The sequence below is a fragment of the Dama dama genome, chromosome 12 (genome assembly GCF_033118175.1).
Source record: "Dama dama isolate Ldn47 chromosome 12, ASM3311817v1, whole genome shotgun sequence".
Classification (NCBI taxonomy): Eukaryota; Metazoa; Chordata; class Mammalia; order Artiodactyla; family Cervidae; genus Dama; species Dama dama.
The window spans coordinates 72,660,546-72,675,219 of NC_083692.1; the positions used below are offsets into that span (position 1 = coordinate 72,660,546).

The window sequence follows — 14,674 nt, forward strand, 5'->3', positions numbered from 1 at the left end:
CACCTTCTCTACCTGAGAGACCCTTTTGCTCTCATTGAGGATGGAGAAGCATCCATGAAAATCTCAACAAATTTTCCTGTGGGGCTAGGTCAGTGCAGCCTCATTACTACTCTGGGCCTGGCACAGAGACACCTGGGATGCTAGAGCTTCCTTTTAAATACTTACTACATATTTCCTGATAGTATGTACATTTGCAAAAAGTTTAGAATGTCTTCTATAATCCTACCAACCAAAGCTAACTGTGATTGATGTAGTGTTTTATTATATTTTTGTGCCACGTAATGTAGCTTTCCATGCATGTTTATAAGTGTCTATAAACAAAATTTGGATAAATCAACAGTACACAATATTTTATACATCCATGAGCATCTTTGTACATGTTCATTACTTTAAGGAAACCACATTAAATGCTCACAACCATTCTGTGACCTAAATAGCCTATTAGGTTCATTTTACAGACAAGGAAGCTGATGCACAGATTTGAAAGAACTTTGCAAAGTGACACAGCTAATAGCTTCAAATTCAGGTCTACCTGACACCCAAAATTAATATTTGTAACCAACTCATAATTACTTCCTGGGAGAAAGAAATAATTACTGCACATTTCCTCTTCCCCTCTGTTAATAAACTGTTGTCTCAAGACATAGGTCAAGATTCTCCTGGGGTTTGAGTAATTCAGTAGTGATACATTCAAACCTTCTACAGTAGAGGTATCTTTTTAAATTAGTGAAATTAAATGAAGTTAAATGATCAGCCTTGATCTAAAGTCACAGGATTCTCAGAAAGTATCTGGATTCAGTATGCCTGGTAATCAGGGACCCCTATTCATGAGACATACCTGTAAACGAGGATAGTTCATTTAATTCCTTATAATCTGATATAGATGAGTTGGTCCCTATTGTACAGATTTTTAAAAAATAGACTTTGCTAATCATCAGATATACATTCAGTTCAGTTCAGTCACTCAGTCGTGTCCGACTCTTTGCAACCCCATGAATCACAGCACGCCAGACCTCCCTGTCCATCACCAACTCCCGGAGTTTACTCAAACTCATGTGCATCCAGTCGGTGATGACATCCAGCCATCTCATCCTCTGTCATCACCTTCTCCTCCTGCCTCCAATCCCTCCCAGCATCAGGGTCTTTTGCAATGAGTCAACTCCTCACATGAGATAGCCAAAGTATTGGAGTTTCAGCTTCAGCATCAGTCCTTCCAATGAACATTAGACAAACCCATTTTTACAAAAAGCCTGACCTGTACTCTCCAAACCTGGCAAAGGCATGAAAAATAAGAAAATACTAAGAAACTCTAACAGACCAAAAGAAACAGGGAAAACATATTAACTAAATGCAATGTGACATCCAGGATGGGACCCTGGAACAGGAAACAAAATTAATAGAAAAACTAGTAAAATTGAAATAAAGTCTTGAGTTTAATTAGCAATGATGAGCCAATGTTGATTTCTTAGTTCTGACAACTCTACTTAGTATTATAAGATGATAACTCTAAAGGAAATGGAGTGAGACTTTACAGAAGCTTTCTGGACTATCTTTGCAACATTTTTATAAATCTACAGTTATTCCAAAATAAAAAATTTTAGTTAAAAACACTTTAAAAGATGACTGTTAATGCAGGAAAGGGGACAACAGTATAGTAATAAAACTCTGAACTCTACACTAGCTGAGCATAAACTTTGTTCCCAGCTTCCTAGAACAATGGAAATGACTTCACACTGTACTGCATATGTGTTTTACAAGTACAAATACATTTTCTAAAGATGTGAAACTGCATCAGGGAGCTGAACATGAAAGAAACGGAGCATTCAGTACTTGGTCTGATGATATGTGACTGGACTGTTTTGACTCCTGATGTCGAAATGGAGACAGTCCTTTCACCGTACACCCAGCAGCGTGTGCGTGTCCATGACGTGTATGTGGGGAGCATTTCCCTCCCCTTCAGCACCTTTTTTCCCTTTTAAGAGAGAATAGGAAATTATGTCTTTCTTTGAGTCTTGTTTCTCATTTTGCCTACTGTGAGTCCCGAGAAATACAGCGTGTTCTGAGCAGCGTCTGCAGGGAACTGTCCTCAGCCCAGTGCTGATCAGCATCACGCACGGAGGATCTAATCTCCACCTCTGTTCACAGGAGGATATACTATGAAGCCGGGGGAGCTGGCACAAGAGCCAGATCACTATGGAGAGTGGAACCCCTTCGGATAAGGTAGTGGAGCTTCAGGGCAGCATTCTTTTCAAGATTGTTTTTTTTTTCCAGGACAACCTATTGTCTTAAATGTTACATTTGTTCTACATTAGCTGGCAAACTCTCAGAAGTTACCTGGCAAAGAGGTAAATTCTGAAATGTCTGTGACTTTTGTTTTTGCTTTTAAAGCACAGCGTGCACGCACGCGCGCACACACACACACACACACACACACACACACACACACACACGATTTCCAAGACTTCTGCTTTGACTCTGAAGTAAGCAGGCTCTATTGCTTGATCCAAGCCCCCAGCTCCTGCTACCCTTGCAGTGTCTATGTTATAAAAGGCAAGCATAGACCTGTCCACTGAAAGCCATCAAAGCTCTTCTCCCATTTATTTTCTTAAATAGATTCTCTGGAACCCAGGTGAGTCTTCCTCCTCCCGGTAGCCTTGTGAGCTCCAAAGCAAAGTTAGCTTTAATTGACAGAGTGGTGGCTGTGATGGCATGAGGTAGGGAAGACTAAAACATCACTGGACATGTAGCTCTGAAGGAAACCGTCTTTACCAGAACTTGTCAGAAACAATGGGATGGAAGGAACAGGACACCAAGACTTTGGAGACAGGTACTTGAGTGAAAACATGGCATCTCTATTGCAGAGGAGTTCAGTTACACCCTGGACCTTTATTTTGCTGAGAGGGATCACAAGTTAGGCTAAAGCTAAGCTGCTCGGGGTAAGAGCAGAGGGTCAGTGTGGCCACTTTTGGTTTTCTTTCTCTGCCTTTCCCTCTAGCTCTCTATTCCATCTCTCCCTGAACACATGTTCAAAATAAAATCTCTAGTGGGTGGGGGAGTCTCCAGGGGGTCCTCAAGATAATCCATTGGCGATCAGGAGAAAATATTAGAATTTCTCTTACACACACATGCAGGTGCATTCAAATTTTTTTATTGAGGAACTCTAGAAGAGGCTGACTGAAAGACTATGGTGGCCTAAGGAGTACCCACTTGTTAGCTGGTTTGTGGCATCTATATTCTCTTTCAAGCCTAGTGAAGTTTTTATAGCAACATACTCTGATTTTTTTCAGGATGTTAGGGCTTGGTTCTTGTTTAATGAACTTTTTAAAAAATAAAAATAAGTATGTATACATAGTTCCAGTTATGGTTCTTTATTTCCCCTGAGTCTTAAACATGAAGAATTTAAGGCTTCTATTAATGTAATTTGATTCTTTGGTACTCGAAAGAATTAGATCAAGAGGAGAGTCATTTTAAAAATTGATACATGTATTTCTGAAACATTTTGTTCTAACTTAAAAGATAATTAGATACAGATTATTCAGTGAATAATTTCTGCCCTAGCACTTACCATGACTTTTGTTGAATGCCAGCCTTTTGATGTAGGACCATATGGTTCTACAACACATTCAGCATGAACTCTAACTTAAATCAATCATCTTATTCTGCTTTACTTTTTTCCATGGAATTTAACATCTTGTAACATGCCACAATATTTACTTATTTATGTTTCTTTGTTTATTATTTGTCTCTCCCTGGTAAGTGTAAACTGCATAAATATTCCTATTTCTTTTGAAGAGAGGATTCTTTTCATTATTAAAGTAGGATTGACATACAGTATTATATTAGTTTTAGGTGTACAGTATAATGATTTGACATTTGTTTACATTGTAAAATGATTACTGAAGTAAGTTTAATTATTATATGTCACCATTACAGAATTGCAATTTTTCTAGCAATAAGAGCTCTTAAGACTTACTTTCTTGGCAACTTTCAAATTGTGATGATAGTCAATAATATATATATTACTATTACTATATAAATAATATATATTATTGACTATATATATTACATAACATACATATTACTACCATGCTCTACCTTACATACATCCCCATGACTTATTTTATAACTAGAAGTTTGTACCTCTTGATCCCCTTTAACCATTTCTCCCAACTCCCCAACCTGCCTCCTCTCTGACAACCACCAATCTATTCTCTGTCTCTGTGAATTTTGTGTTGTTTTGTTTTCTCATTTGTTTTGTTTCTCAGATGCCACATATGAGTGAAATCATATGGCATTTGTCTTACTCTGTCTGATTTATTTCACTTAGTACCCTCAGGATCCATCCATGTTGTCACAAATGGCATGATTTCATTCTTTTTATGGCTGAATACTATTCCATTGTGTATGCATATATGCCACATTTTTTTAATTGATGAACACTTGGGTTGCTCCTATATCTTGGCTATTGTAAATAATGCTGCAATGAACATAGGGGTTCGTATGTCTTTTCAAACTAGTGGTGGTAGTGAAATCCTTGAGTGCAGATCATGCATTTGGAAATGCTTCACTTTCCCAGAAACAAGTTTCTCTTCAAAAGCGGGCTTCTCATTTTTGTGTGTGATTTTTAGCATCAAGACATTTCAGTGAAATGAAGGAAAAATTGGAAGCTTGGAACTTCCAGTTACATTAAACCATGGACCTGCCCACAGGACCATGTTCCTTGTTGGTGATCTTAAAGTTTAGAAGAGAGCTCACAAGAGAATGCCATGCTGAGTTGTAGACAGACACTTGATCTTAGCCAGAAGACTGAGTAGTGATGAGTTGTAGGCAGATACACAATCCTATAGCAAGCCAGGAGTCAGGGGGTGTACTTTAGGAGGGTACTGAGTCAGAGCATATATAAAAATGCTCAGGATAAATATTGAAAAAGATCTATTTTTTGTATAAATGCAATTTCTTCTCTCATCTATCCAGCTGGAGTGGCAGTAACATCAGATGGGGACAGGCTTTCCGACTCCGGCATCTCACCACAGGCCACTACTTGGCCTTGACGGAAGACCAAGGCCTTATTCTGCAAGACCGGGGGAAGTCGGACACCAAATCGACAGCCTTCTCTTTTCGAGCATCCAAGGTGAGGTGGATTTTGACTTTATTCTCAAAGCGAAAGCTCTGAAACCTCCAGGTAGAACTATGACTGCAAAGAAAATAGGCTGGAACAAAATGGAATTGGAAATTAGACCAATGATAAATATTTTGTTCTTTTATCTTTTAAATTGAATTCATAGAGGAATGTGTACCCTGGATGAATATTGAAGTCTTAAGAGAAAGGCTTGAATGGAAAGTGGAAAGCCCTAAAAAACAAAAAGGATCACAAGAATGGACAGTGTTGCGCTAAGGCTACTGGAAAATGTTATTGTTGCTTAATATGTTCTGAATTGTTTTTAATACTTATAAGTCTTATTAGGGCTTCCCTGGTGGCTCAGATGGTAAAGAATCTGCCTGCAATGCGAGAGACCTGGGTTCAACCCCTGGGTTGAGAAGGTCCCTTGGAGAAGGAAATGGCAACCCACTCCAGTACTCTTGCCTGGAAAATTCCATGGACAGAGGAACCTGGTAGGCTGTAGTCCATGGGGTTGCAAAGAGTCAGACATGACTGAGCAACTTCACTTTCACTGAAGTCTTATTGCTTCACTCCCATATAGCAAAGATAATGTGGAGGCAGGAGTTTCAGTGTTATATTTATTTAAATCAAAGAAGTAATTTCTCTCAGAGAGATGCAGAGAAGGCTTAATTCTGGACATGGCATCATCTTGCAGTTGTTTGTATTATACAGAATTACTAGTTCCTTTTCCTGGGTTGTCTGTTTTCTGCATATCTCTTAGCTCCACTGTGCCTCCCCTGCCTCTATGAAGAGCAGATTCTGTGGTAGCTAGGTTAACCCCAAGCATGTAGATTTGCCATTTGATGTGTAGAGAGAGAAATATTTTTTTAAACTTCTGTCTTTAACGGTCAGCCAGATTTTGACTCTGTGTCACTCAGAGTCTGATCCAGCTGGATGGTCAGAATCACACGCTGAGCTAGCTCCTGATGTCCAGTTTGGCGCTCTGTCACTTTATGATTGTTCTGGAAAGAGCACCCAAGCGTGAGAAGGGCTCTGCACGGTGTACGCATAGTTATAGCAGCACACACTCTCTAAGAGGCTCAGCATCTCCGTCGGGAGCTTCATCTCTAGCTTCACTCTTCTTTGCTCCTTTCCAGAGACACATCTTGATTTGTGTTCTCACCACGATTTCCATAAAGGGTTATTGATGATTCCATTCGTGTAGGACTTGGTGTCAGGCTGACAGCTGAATGTCCATGGGGACATCTCTGTTTCATAATGAATCAGAAGAGTCCAGCTTTTCAGCACCACCTTCCTTGAAGCAGGGGTTCAGACTCCTTTTCTCCTCTTTTATAGTCCTAAAGTATTTGAGGCAGAGAATCTCTTTGGCTTAGAGGTTTTTTTTTCCCCTGGTTACCCTCTATCAGAGTTAGGCTTTCCTGCACCCATTGTTCAAAGATTAAGAAATGAGAGCTTAAAAAAATAAAAATATAGAAGAAATGAGAGCTTCCTGGGACTTCCCTGGTAGTGCAGTGGTTAAGACTCCGAGTTTCCAGCACAAAGGCAAGGGTTTGATACCTGATCAGGGACAAAAGGTCCCACATGCTGTGTAGTGTGGCCAAAAAAAAGAAGAAATGAGAGCTTTCTGCCCTAAATTTCCTTCAGGCGTCTCCTGCTCTCTGCTTCTCTTCTAATAGTGCATTAGCTCCGTGACTCCATTCGGGTTCTCAGAGCACATCTCCATTTATGTTACCCTCACTTTTATTTTTTTAAGATTACCCACACAAGAAGGATTTTAAATTCAAGTTTATGACCATGGAGTAAAACATTTTTGCCTCCAGGAAATGAGCCTTGCAACTGGCTAAAAGGAGCAGCGAAACAAAACAACAGGATAGTTCTAAGAGCAGAAAGGAGTCTTCCCATTCTTCCCTAAGAGACAACTCGGATGTGGGGTGTGGAGGGAGGGCAGGCAGGGGAAGCCAGGGAGGGGCAGAAGATAAGAAGGCACACATCATGGCCGATGACCAAGTAAATGCCTTTCTCAGAATGCCAGCTTGGCTTGTCCACTCTTCGAGCATTCCATCCCAGTCTTCTCAGCCCTGGACCAACCCCGACTTGGAGATCTTTACCATTGCAGAAAGAGGCTTCTCTTGCAGAAAAGTCAGGTGGCCTTCCAGGCAGCTGGCAGGATCCTGTTCCAAGGGGACTGTTCCCTTCCATTCCTTTCTTGGCTCAGCCTCACGGAGCAGGGCTCAGCGCTGTGCTGCGGCCTCTGTGGGAAGGCAGAAAGGCTCAGAGCACCACAGAGAGTCTCCATAACACTCCTTTCACTTGGCACCACTTCCGGCCTGTGAGCTCATTTTACCCTCAAAAGGCTCGTTGCTTATCTCTGCCTGATTCCCACGCACAGGGAGGCCAGCAGTGGATGGCTGAAAGGCATCGTGGTACCAGGGGCTGCCCACATGGCCGGGCTGGACAGAAAGTCATCTATGAGTCACACTGTCCTATGCGCTTGCATTTCATTGGCGTCACGGTGTTGGAGGTTTAAATAATTCTCAGTGCAGTAGTATTCAGCCCAGTTACCTCTATTTTAATCTGAAAGAAACTGAAATTAAAATGTCCTAGTCTCCCTGTCTGATCAAGATAAGGCTGCTTCCCCCAGGAGATCTGGGCTTCCTTGGGATATTGTGTGGGCAAGGCATTGGGCATCTTAGCCGTGAAGCTGCACGGGAAGGAAGAACATGCGGGAGCCCGTAGTTCTCTCATCAGCAATCTGAAGAGCTCCTGGGGGAGAACTCTAGAGGTGCCTTGATTTCTCTGGGCCTCCAGACTCCTCCTCAGTGAATGCCTTTTTAAAATTTATTTTATTTTTGGCTGCACTGGGTCATCACGGCTATGTGCTGGCTTTCTCTAGTTGTGATGAGCAGAGGGCTACTCTCTAGTTGCACTGCAGGAGCTTCTCTTGTTGAGGAGCATGGACTCTAGGGCTTCAGTAGTTGCAGTGCACTCCTTAGTTGGCCCACGACATGTGAAATCTTCCCGGACCAGGAATCGAACCTGTGTCCCCTATATTGGCAGGTGGATTCTTATCTACTGGACCACCAGGAAAGTCCCAGTAAATGTCTTTTTATCATGCTTGGCGCAGGCTCTCTGCCTTAAATATACTCTCCACTGTGCTTCCCCTCACTGGGGAAGAGTGATGCTCCCCAGCAGAGGGATTAGTTGGCTCTGATTTTCAACAGCAGGAAGGTGCTGCATTGTCTTACTAGCTCTGGGCTCTACCAGTGTTAGGCGAGGGAGCAGACAGCAGAAAGTTGTCTGAAATAGTGGACCAGGTTCTGAGAGGTGGCACAGACGTTGGGGAGACTCACTGGGAAGGCTGAGAGGGGAGATAGTGTGTTCCTTTTGCCTCTGTGAACGAGATTGAGTGGGGGCATTTATCTGATCTTCTCTGTATGCTGGAGAACCTGGAAAACAAGAGAAGAGACTCCTGGAAGGAGCACCATTTAGGCTCCTACATTTCTAGGAGGACGTTGGTGAGCTGGGCTGTGAGTTATTGGCAGTGGTGGGCTTCCCACCCCATGTTTCCTGTCAAGTTGCGTTAACCCATGACAGCTATGACTACATGATCGGGGGTCTGGAGACAGCTGCAGGTATGTGTTCACATCCTCAGCAAGATACCCTTACGAGGAGGATTGCAGGTATCCATGTGAATCTTGTACCCACAGGACAGGACAGGGACATGACTGAGACTTACTGGGAGGGGTCAAGGTCGAGCATCGGCTGCAGTGTTGCTTGGTTCAAATGGAATCAAACTCTGGTCTCTGAGCAAACTGTGTGACTGAGCAGAAAGGGATCTTGGTCAGAGCTTGCACTCCTCTCCTTCACCAGGAGATCCAAATCGAAGTGGGGGTCTGGAAGTTGTTGAGGGCTCTGAATTACAGCCTTGCACCTGTTCCCTCAATCTGGAAGGAGTAGGGCGTCAGATAGAGCATGGGTCCCAGGTCACCTAGAGCTGGCCTTGACTCCCATCTACCCTCTGTGGAACCTTTAACACAATTCTTATTCTAGTTGCACCTCATTTGAAGTCTGTTGTGAAAGATGCCCTAAGAGCTGACCCCTGGGGACTTCCCTGGCAGTCCCGTGGTTAAGACTTCTCTTTCCAGTGCAGAGGGTTCCAGGTGGATCTCTACTCAGGGAACTAAGATCTCACATGCCTCCAAGCCAAAAAACCAAAAACATTAAATAGAAACAGTATTGTAACAAATTCAGTGAAGACTTTAAGAGCCAACCCCTGCCTACCCTGCCACAATATCTCTGGCCACCAGCTCATGCTTGCCTTGAACTCTAACAAACTAAGTACATTCTGTGTTTGAACATGGTGTCTTTTCTCACAGCTATACCTGTAGCTAGAATACCTTTTAACCCTCCATGTACCATAATCAGCAAACTCCTCCTCATTCTTCAGACAAGTGTCAAGCACCCCTCATGAGAAGAAGGCCTTTCCCTGCTCCTCCAGAAGGGCCCTTTTCATGACTCCGTTATAGCCATCACTCACTTGACTGGGAGCCCCTAAATGACAAGGAGCACACATCCCTCCACCCGCCTTTTCTGCACCTCTGCACCCCACACAGAGTGGAGCGTGTAGTAAGTTTGAATATCACGTGCTGAAAGGTTCCATTAAGTGTGGTTGTACAGTGAGATCCTTTCCAATTTAACCTCCATCCTCTTCATAGAATTTTATAGTCATTGTGTAATCATTTTCAATCACAACACAACCCTGCAAACGTTCAAGGAGAGAGATTCATTAATTTGAACATTGAAGTCAAATTTCTGTGAACTTGATTTCGCATCATTTTCCCATGGTCTTGACATTGCAAGGCCATTCCCCAAGGATTGTCGGGTAATGTAATTTAATATTTACTCTGGCGCAGCAGTGCTGTCTATTTAGATGTCATGTCTCCAGGTCAGTTTATAACACTCAATTCCTTTCGGGGAAGGATGAATTAATAATATTAAAGCAAGTCTTATTATATGAAGCCAATCACTTTTTAGCTATTTTTTTAATGACTCTACCATAAGTCTGGAATGATTGAGATAGAATCTCAAATTTTGCCTCCTTTGTTACAGAAAGGCAGAGAGCTATCACTGTTCTCAATTAGAGGAAATTTTTTCTCAGTGTATAAAAACAATTCAGTTCAGTAAACATTTGTCAAATGCTGTCTGCTATATCCTGGGGTCTGTGTTCTTGGCCAAAAATGATATTCCCTTTAAAAACTGCCCACCGCATACTCTGCTGTGTGCAGAAAGCATGCTTGTAGACCGGATCCTCTTCTACTCTTTAACCTCAGCGGTCCCACCGGAAACAAGAGGGCAGTTAGGTTCACAGCGTATCCCTCTGTGAAATCATGGGCACTGATGCAGTGCTGTTTGTACCTGTCCCCTTGCTTGCTCTGCAAGTTCTCAGTTGGGGAAAGAGAGGGTATGGAGGGAAGGGGAAAGAACAAGACATGGACCTTGAGATTCAGTCTTCCCCAGACACCACCACTTCCTGCAGTTTCAGTTGTTTTTAGGTATTTATTTTTGGTTGTGCTGGGTCTTCATTGCTGCGCATGGGCTTCCCATTGTGGTAGCTTCTCCTCTTGCAGAGCACAGGCTCTCGGCACATGGGCTATAGTAGTTACAGCCCCTGGGCTCTGTGGTGGGGTTCTCAGGCTCTAGAGCACAGACTCAGTAGTTGTGGCACATGGGCTTAGTTGGTCCATGGCATGTGGGATCTTCCCGGACCAGGGATCAAACTCATGTACCCTGCATTGGCAGGCGGATTCTTAACCACTGGACTGCCAGGGAAGTCCCTGCAGTTTCATTTTAAATGAAATCTACAAAGCATTTTAAAAATTTAAACCAACAATTTCCCAAGTCTTTTTTTTTTTTAATTAATTAATTTATTTATTTATTTTTTCAGTGGGTTTTGTCATACATTGACATGAATCAGCAATAGATTTACACGTATTCCCCATCCCGATCCCCCCTCCCACCTCCCTCTCCACCCGATTCCTCTGGGTCTTCCCAGTGCACCAGACCCAAGCACTTGTCTCATGCATCCCACCTGGGCTGGTGACCTGTTTCACCATAGATAATATACATGCTGTTCTTTCGCAACATCCCACCCTCACCTTCTCCCACAGAGTTCAAAAGTCTGTTCTGTACTTCTGTGTCTCTTTTTCTGTTTTGCATATAGGGTTATCATTACCATCTTTCTAAATTCCATATATATGTGTTAGTATGCTGTAATGTTCTTTATCTTTCTGGCTTCCTTCACTCTGTATAATGGGCTCCAGTTTCATCCATCTCATTAGAACTGGTTCAAATAAATTCTTTTTAACGGCTGAGTAATATTCCATGGTGTATATGTACCACAGCTTCCTTATCCATTCATCTGCTGATGGGCATCTAGGTTGCTTCCATGTCCTGGCTATTATAAACAGTGCTGCGATGAACATTGGGGTGCATGTGTCTCTTTCAGATCTGGTTTCCTCAGTGTGTATGCCCAGAAGTGGGATTGCTGGGTCATATGGCAGTTCTATTTCCAGTTTTTTAAGAAATCTCCACACTGTTTTCCATAGTGGCTGTACTAGTTTGCATTCCCACCAACAGTGTAAGAGGGTTCCCTTTTCTCCACACCCTCTCCAGCATTTATTGCTTGTAGACTTTTGGATAGCAGCCATCCTGACTGGCGTGTAATGGTACCTCATTGTGGTTTTGATTTGCATTTCTCTGATAATGAGTGATGTTGAGCATCTTCATGTGTTTGTTAGCCATCTGTATGTCTTCTTTGGAGAAATGTCTGTTTAGTTCTTTGGCCCATTTTTTGATTGGGTCATTTATTTTTCTGGAATTAAGCTGCAGGAGTTGCTTGTATATTTTTGAGATTAATCCTTTGTCTGTTTCTTCATTTGCTATTATTTTCTCCCAGTCTGAGGGCTGTCTTTTCACCTTACTTATAGTTTCCTTTGTAGTGCAAAAGCTTTTAAGTTTCATTAGGTCCCATTTGTTTAGTTTTGCTTTTATTTCCAATATTCTGGGAGGTGGGTCATAGAGGATCTTGCTGTGATTTATGTCGGAGAGTGTTTTGCCTATGTTCTCCTCTAGGAGTTTTATAGTTTCTGGTCTTACATTTAGATCTTTAATCCATTTTGAGTTTATTTTTGTGTATGGTGTTAGAAAGTGTTCTAGTTTCATTCTTTTACAAATGGTTGACCAGCTTTCCCAGCACCACTTGTTAAAGAGGTTGTCTTTTTTCCATTGTATATTCTTGCCTCCTTTGTCAAAGATAAGGTGTCCATAAGTTCGTGGATTTATCTCTGGGCTTTCTATTTTGTTCCATTGATCTATATTTCTGTCTTTGTGCCAGTACCATACTGTCTTGATGACTGTGGCTTTGTAGTAGAGTCTGAAGTCAGGCAGGTTGATTCCTCCAGCTCCATTCTTCTTTCTCAAGATTACTTTGGCTATTCGAGGTTTTTTGTATTTCCATACAAATTGTGAAATTATTTGTTCTAGTTCTGTGAAAAATACCGTTGGTAGCTTGATAGGGATTGCATTGAATCTATAGATTGCTTTGGGTAGAATAGCCATTTTGATAATATTGATTCTTCCAATCCATAAGCATGGTATGTTTCTCCATCTGTTTGTGTCCTCTTTGATTTCTTTCATCAGTGTTTCATAGTTTTCTATGTATAAGTCTTTTGTTTCTTTAGGTAGATATATTCCTAAGTATTTTATTCTTTTTGTTGCAATGGTGAATGGTATTGTTTCCTTAATTTCTCTTTCTGTTTTTCCATTGTTAGTATATAATTGTTGCACATGGGCCAGACAGAGAGGTAGTCAAGAAGAGCCTTGAACTTTGGAGTTAGAAGAAACCTGGGTTTGGATCCTGGCTCTGCCTTTGCTGTTTAGCCTTCCTGTCCCTGATTGTAAAAGCAAAACAAACAAACAAAAAGCAGGAGTGAAGAAGTGTGTCTTGAAGGACTCCTGTGAGACCAGGAAGATGACCTAAGAGACTGTTTCTTTATCCATGAAATGGCAGGAGTGCTGCTTACCTGAAGATGATTGTGTAGAGAGGGACTGATGAGAAAGGAGGAGGAAAGAGCCGAGCACAGTCACCTGCTCAGGACATCACCTTCCCTGATGAGACAGACAAGCCCACTCCCCGGCATGCTGGAAACAGCGGACGGCTGTCCTTGGCCTCCCACCAGCAGAGGCCCTGCAGCCAGCCTTGGGTCTAGTCAGGCTCCTAGCAGTGTCCTGCAGTGTGCAATTTTTTTAAGGCCATTCTAAGACCTCCCACTCGAAATCAGAATTTCAAAGGGGGACTATGTTGGTGGGAAAGTGAACCTAAAGGTAATTTCTGAGAGTTAGTCCTGGGAGTTTTAGGAAGCAGTGATCTGACCAGCACTGTGTTGGTGGCTGACCCCAGCATCCATGAATGAGGCCCATTGTCCCGTGTTTCCTTTTCCTCTGAATCTTTTTTGGTTGCTTCCTGTCTGTGGAAAGCTACTATCTTGTCCTCTGTGGACATAGGTGGCTTAAATATGTCAAGTTCAACAAATTCCTATCTAAGTAATAAGCATGAATTAGGACCTACTCTGTTCCAAATATCATGCTAGATTTCTATTACCATAGCAAAAACTGGTCTGTCTCTGTGTCTGCATTTCTTTTCAACCCATCATTCACCTTGTGGCTGGAACAGTTGTTCTAAAATACAACCCTTGTGTTTTCCCTGCTTAAAATTCTCAGTGGATTCCCATTACCTGCAATAGCTTTTCCCAAGAGGTGTTCCAAACAATGATTTATGAAAAAGATTTAAAATGCTATGTTAAACAGTTGAATAGGTTGTTTTTGTTCCTCTTGTTCTTCTTTGTCTTTTACTGTAAAACTCATAACAATCTAGTTAATGCTATCCTAACATTCCCTTTACCTCCTGAAAGAAAATACAGTACTGTCGGAAGTCCTCTTTTCCCACAGAAAGTCTGTAAACAGCGTGAGTTTGAGAAACATGCACCTGTAGGATAAAGTCAGAGTCCTTGTTGTTCAGGTCTTTTCTGGACTTCACCATTCTCCCTGCCACACTACTCCTATCTTACTACAATGTTGTCCCCTTCCATATTCCTCATCTCTCCTCTTTCCCCTGGCCATGCTCACGTCAAGCAGCAATTGGTATAAAAGCATCCTGAAGTCCCCAGGCACGGTGAATTTTTCTCTCTGCCAAATTCCAGTTGCACCTTCAGTATATCACTTTGTTGTCATTAGTGGTTTGTGTGTGTGACTCCTAAAGCTTATACGTTAGAACCCAGAGTTATTTTTCATAAAATAATAACATGTATTTTCAACGTCTTTGTAACAGCATCCTAACACCTAAAACATTAATATAATCAATGCTTAACTGTGCTGATGGTTACCATTCAAAAAGTTATGACCAAATGACCAACAGGCTTTGGATTTACACTTGGTTTTGCATTCCCTTTCATTACTTACAAGCTATAGGGCTTTGAACAAATTGCTCCAACTCTG

At 42.0% G+C, this 14,674-nt stretch overlaps 1 protein-coding gene across 1 annotated transcript in view; it reads left to right on the forward strand.

Moving 5' to 3' along the window:
* RYR3 (ryanodine receptor 3) overlaps nt 1-14,674 on the forward strand; it is a 379,117-nt gene that overhangs the window by 81,927 nt on the left and 282,516 nt on the right. Inside the window, exons 8-9 of the mRNA XM_061158246.1 lie at nt 2,146-2,220; nt 4,975-5,131. Of these exons, the coding sequence (XP_061014229.1) occupies nt 2,146-2,220; nt 4,975-5,131 (232 nt within the window). The remainder of the gene's footprint in view (nt 1-2,145; nt 2,221-4,974; nt 5,132-14,674) is intronic.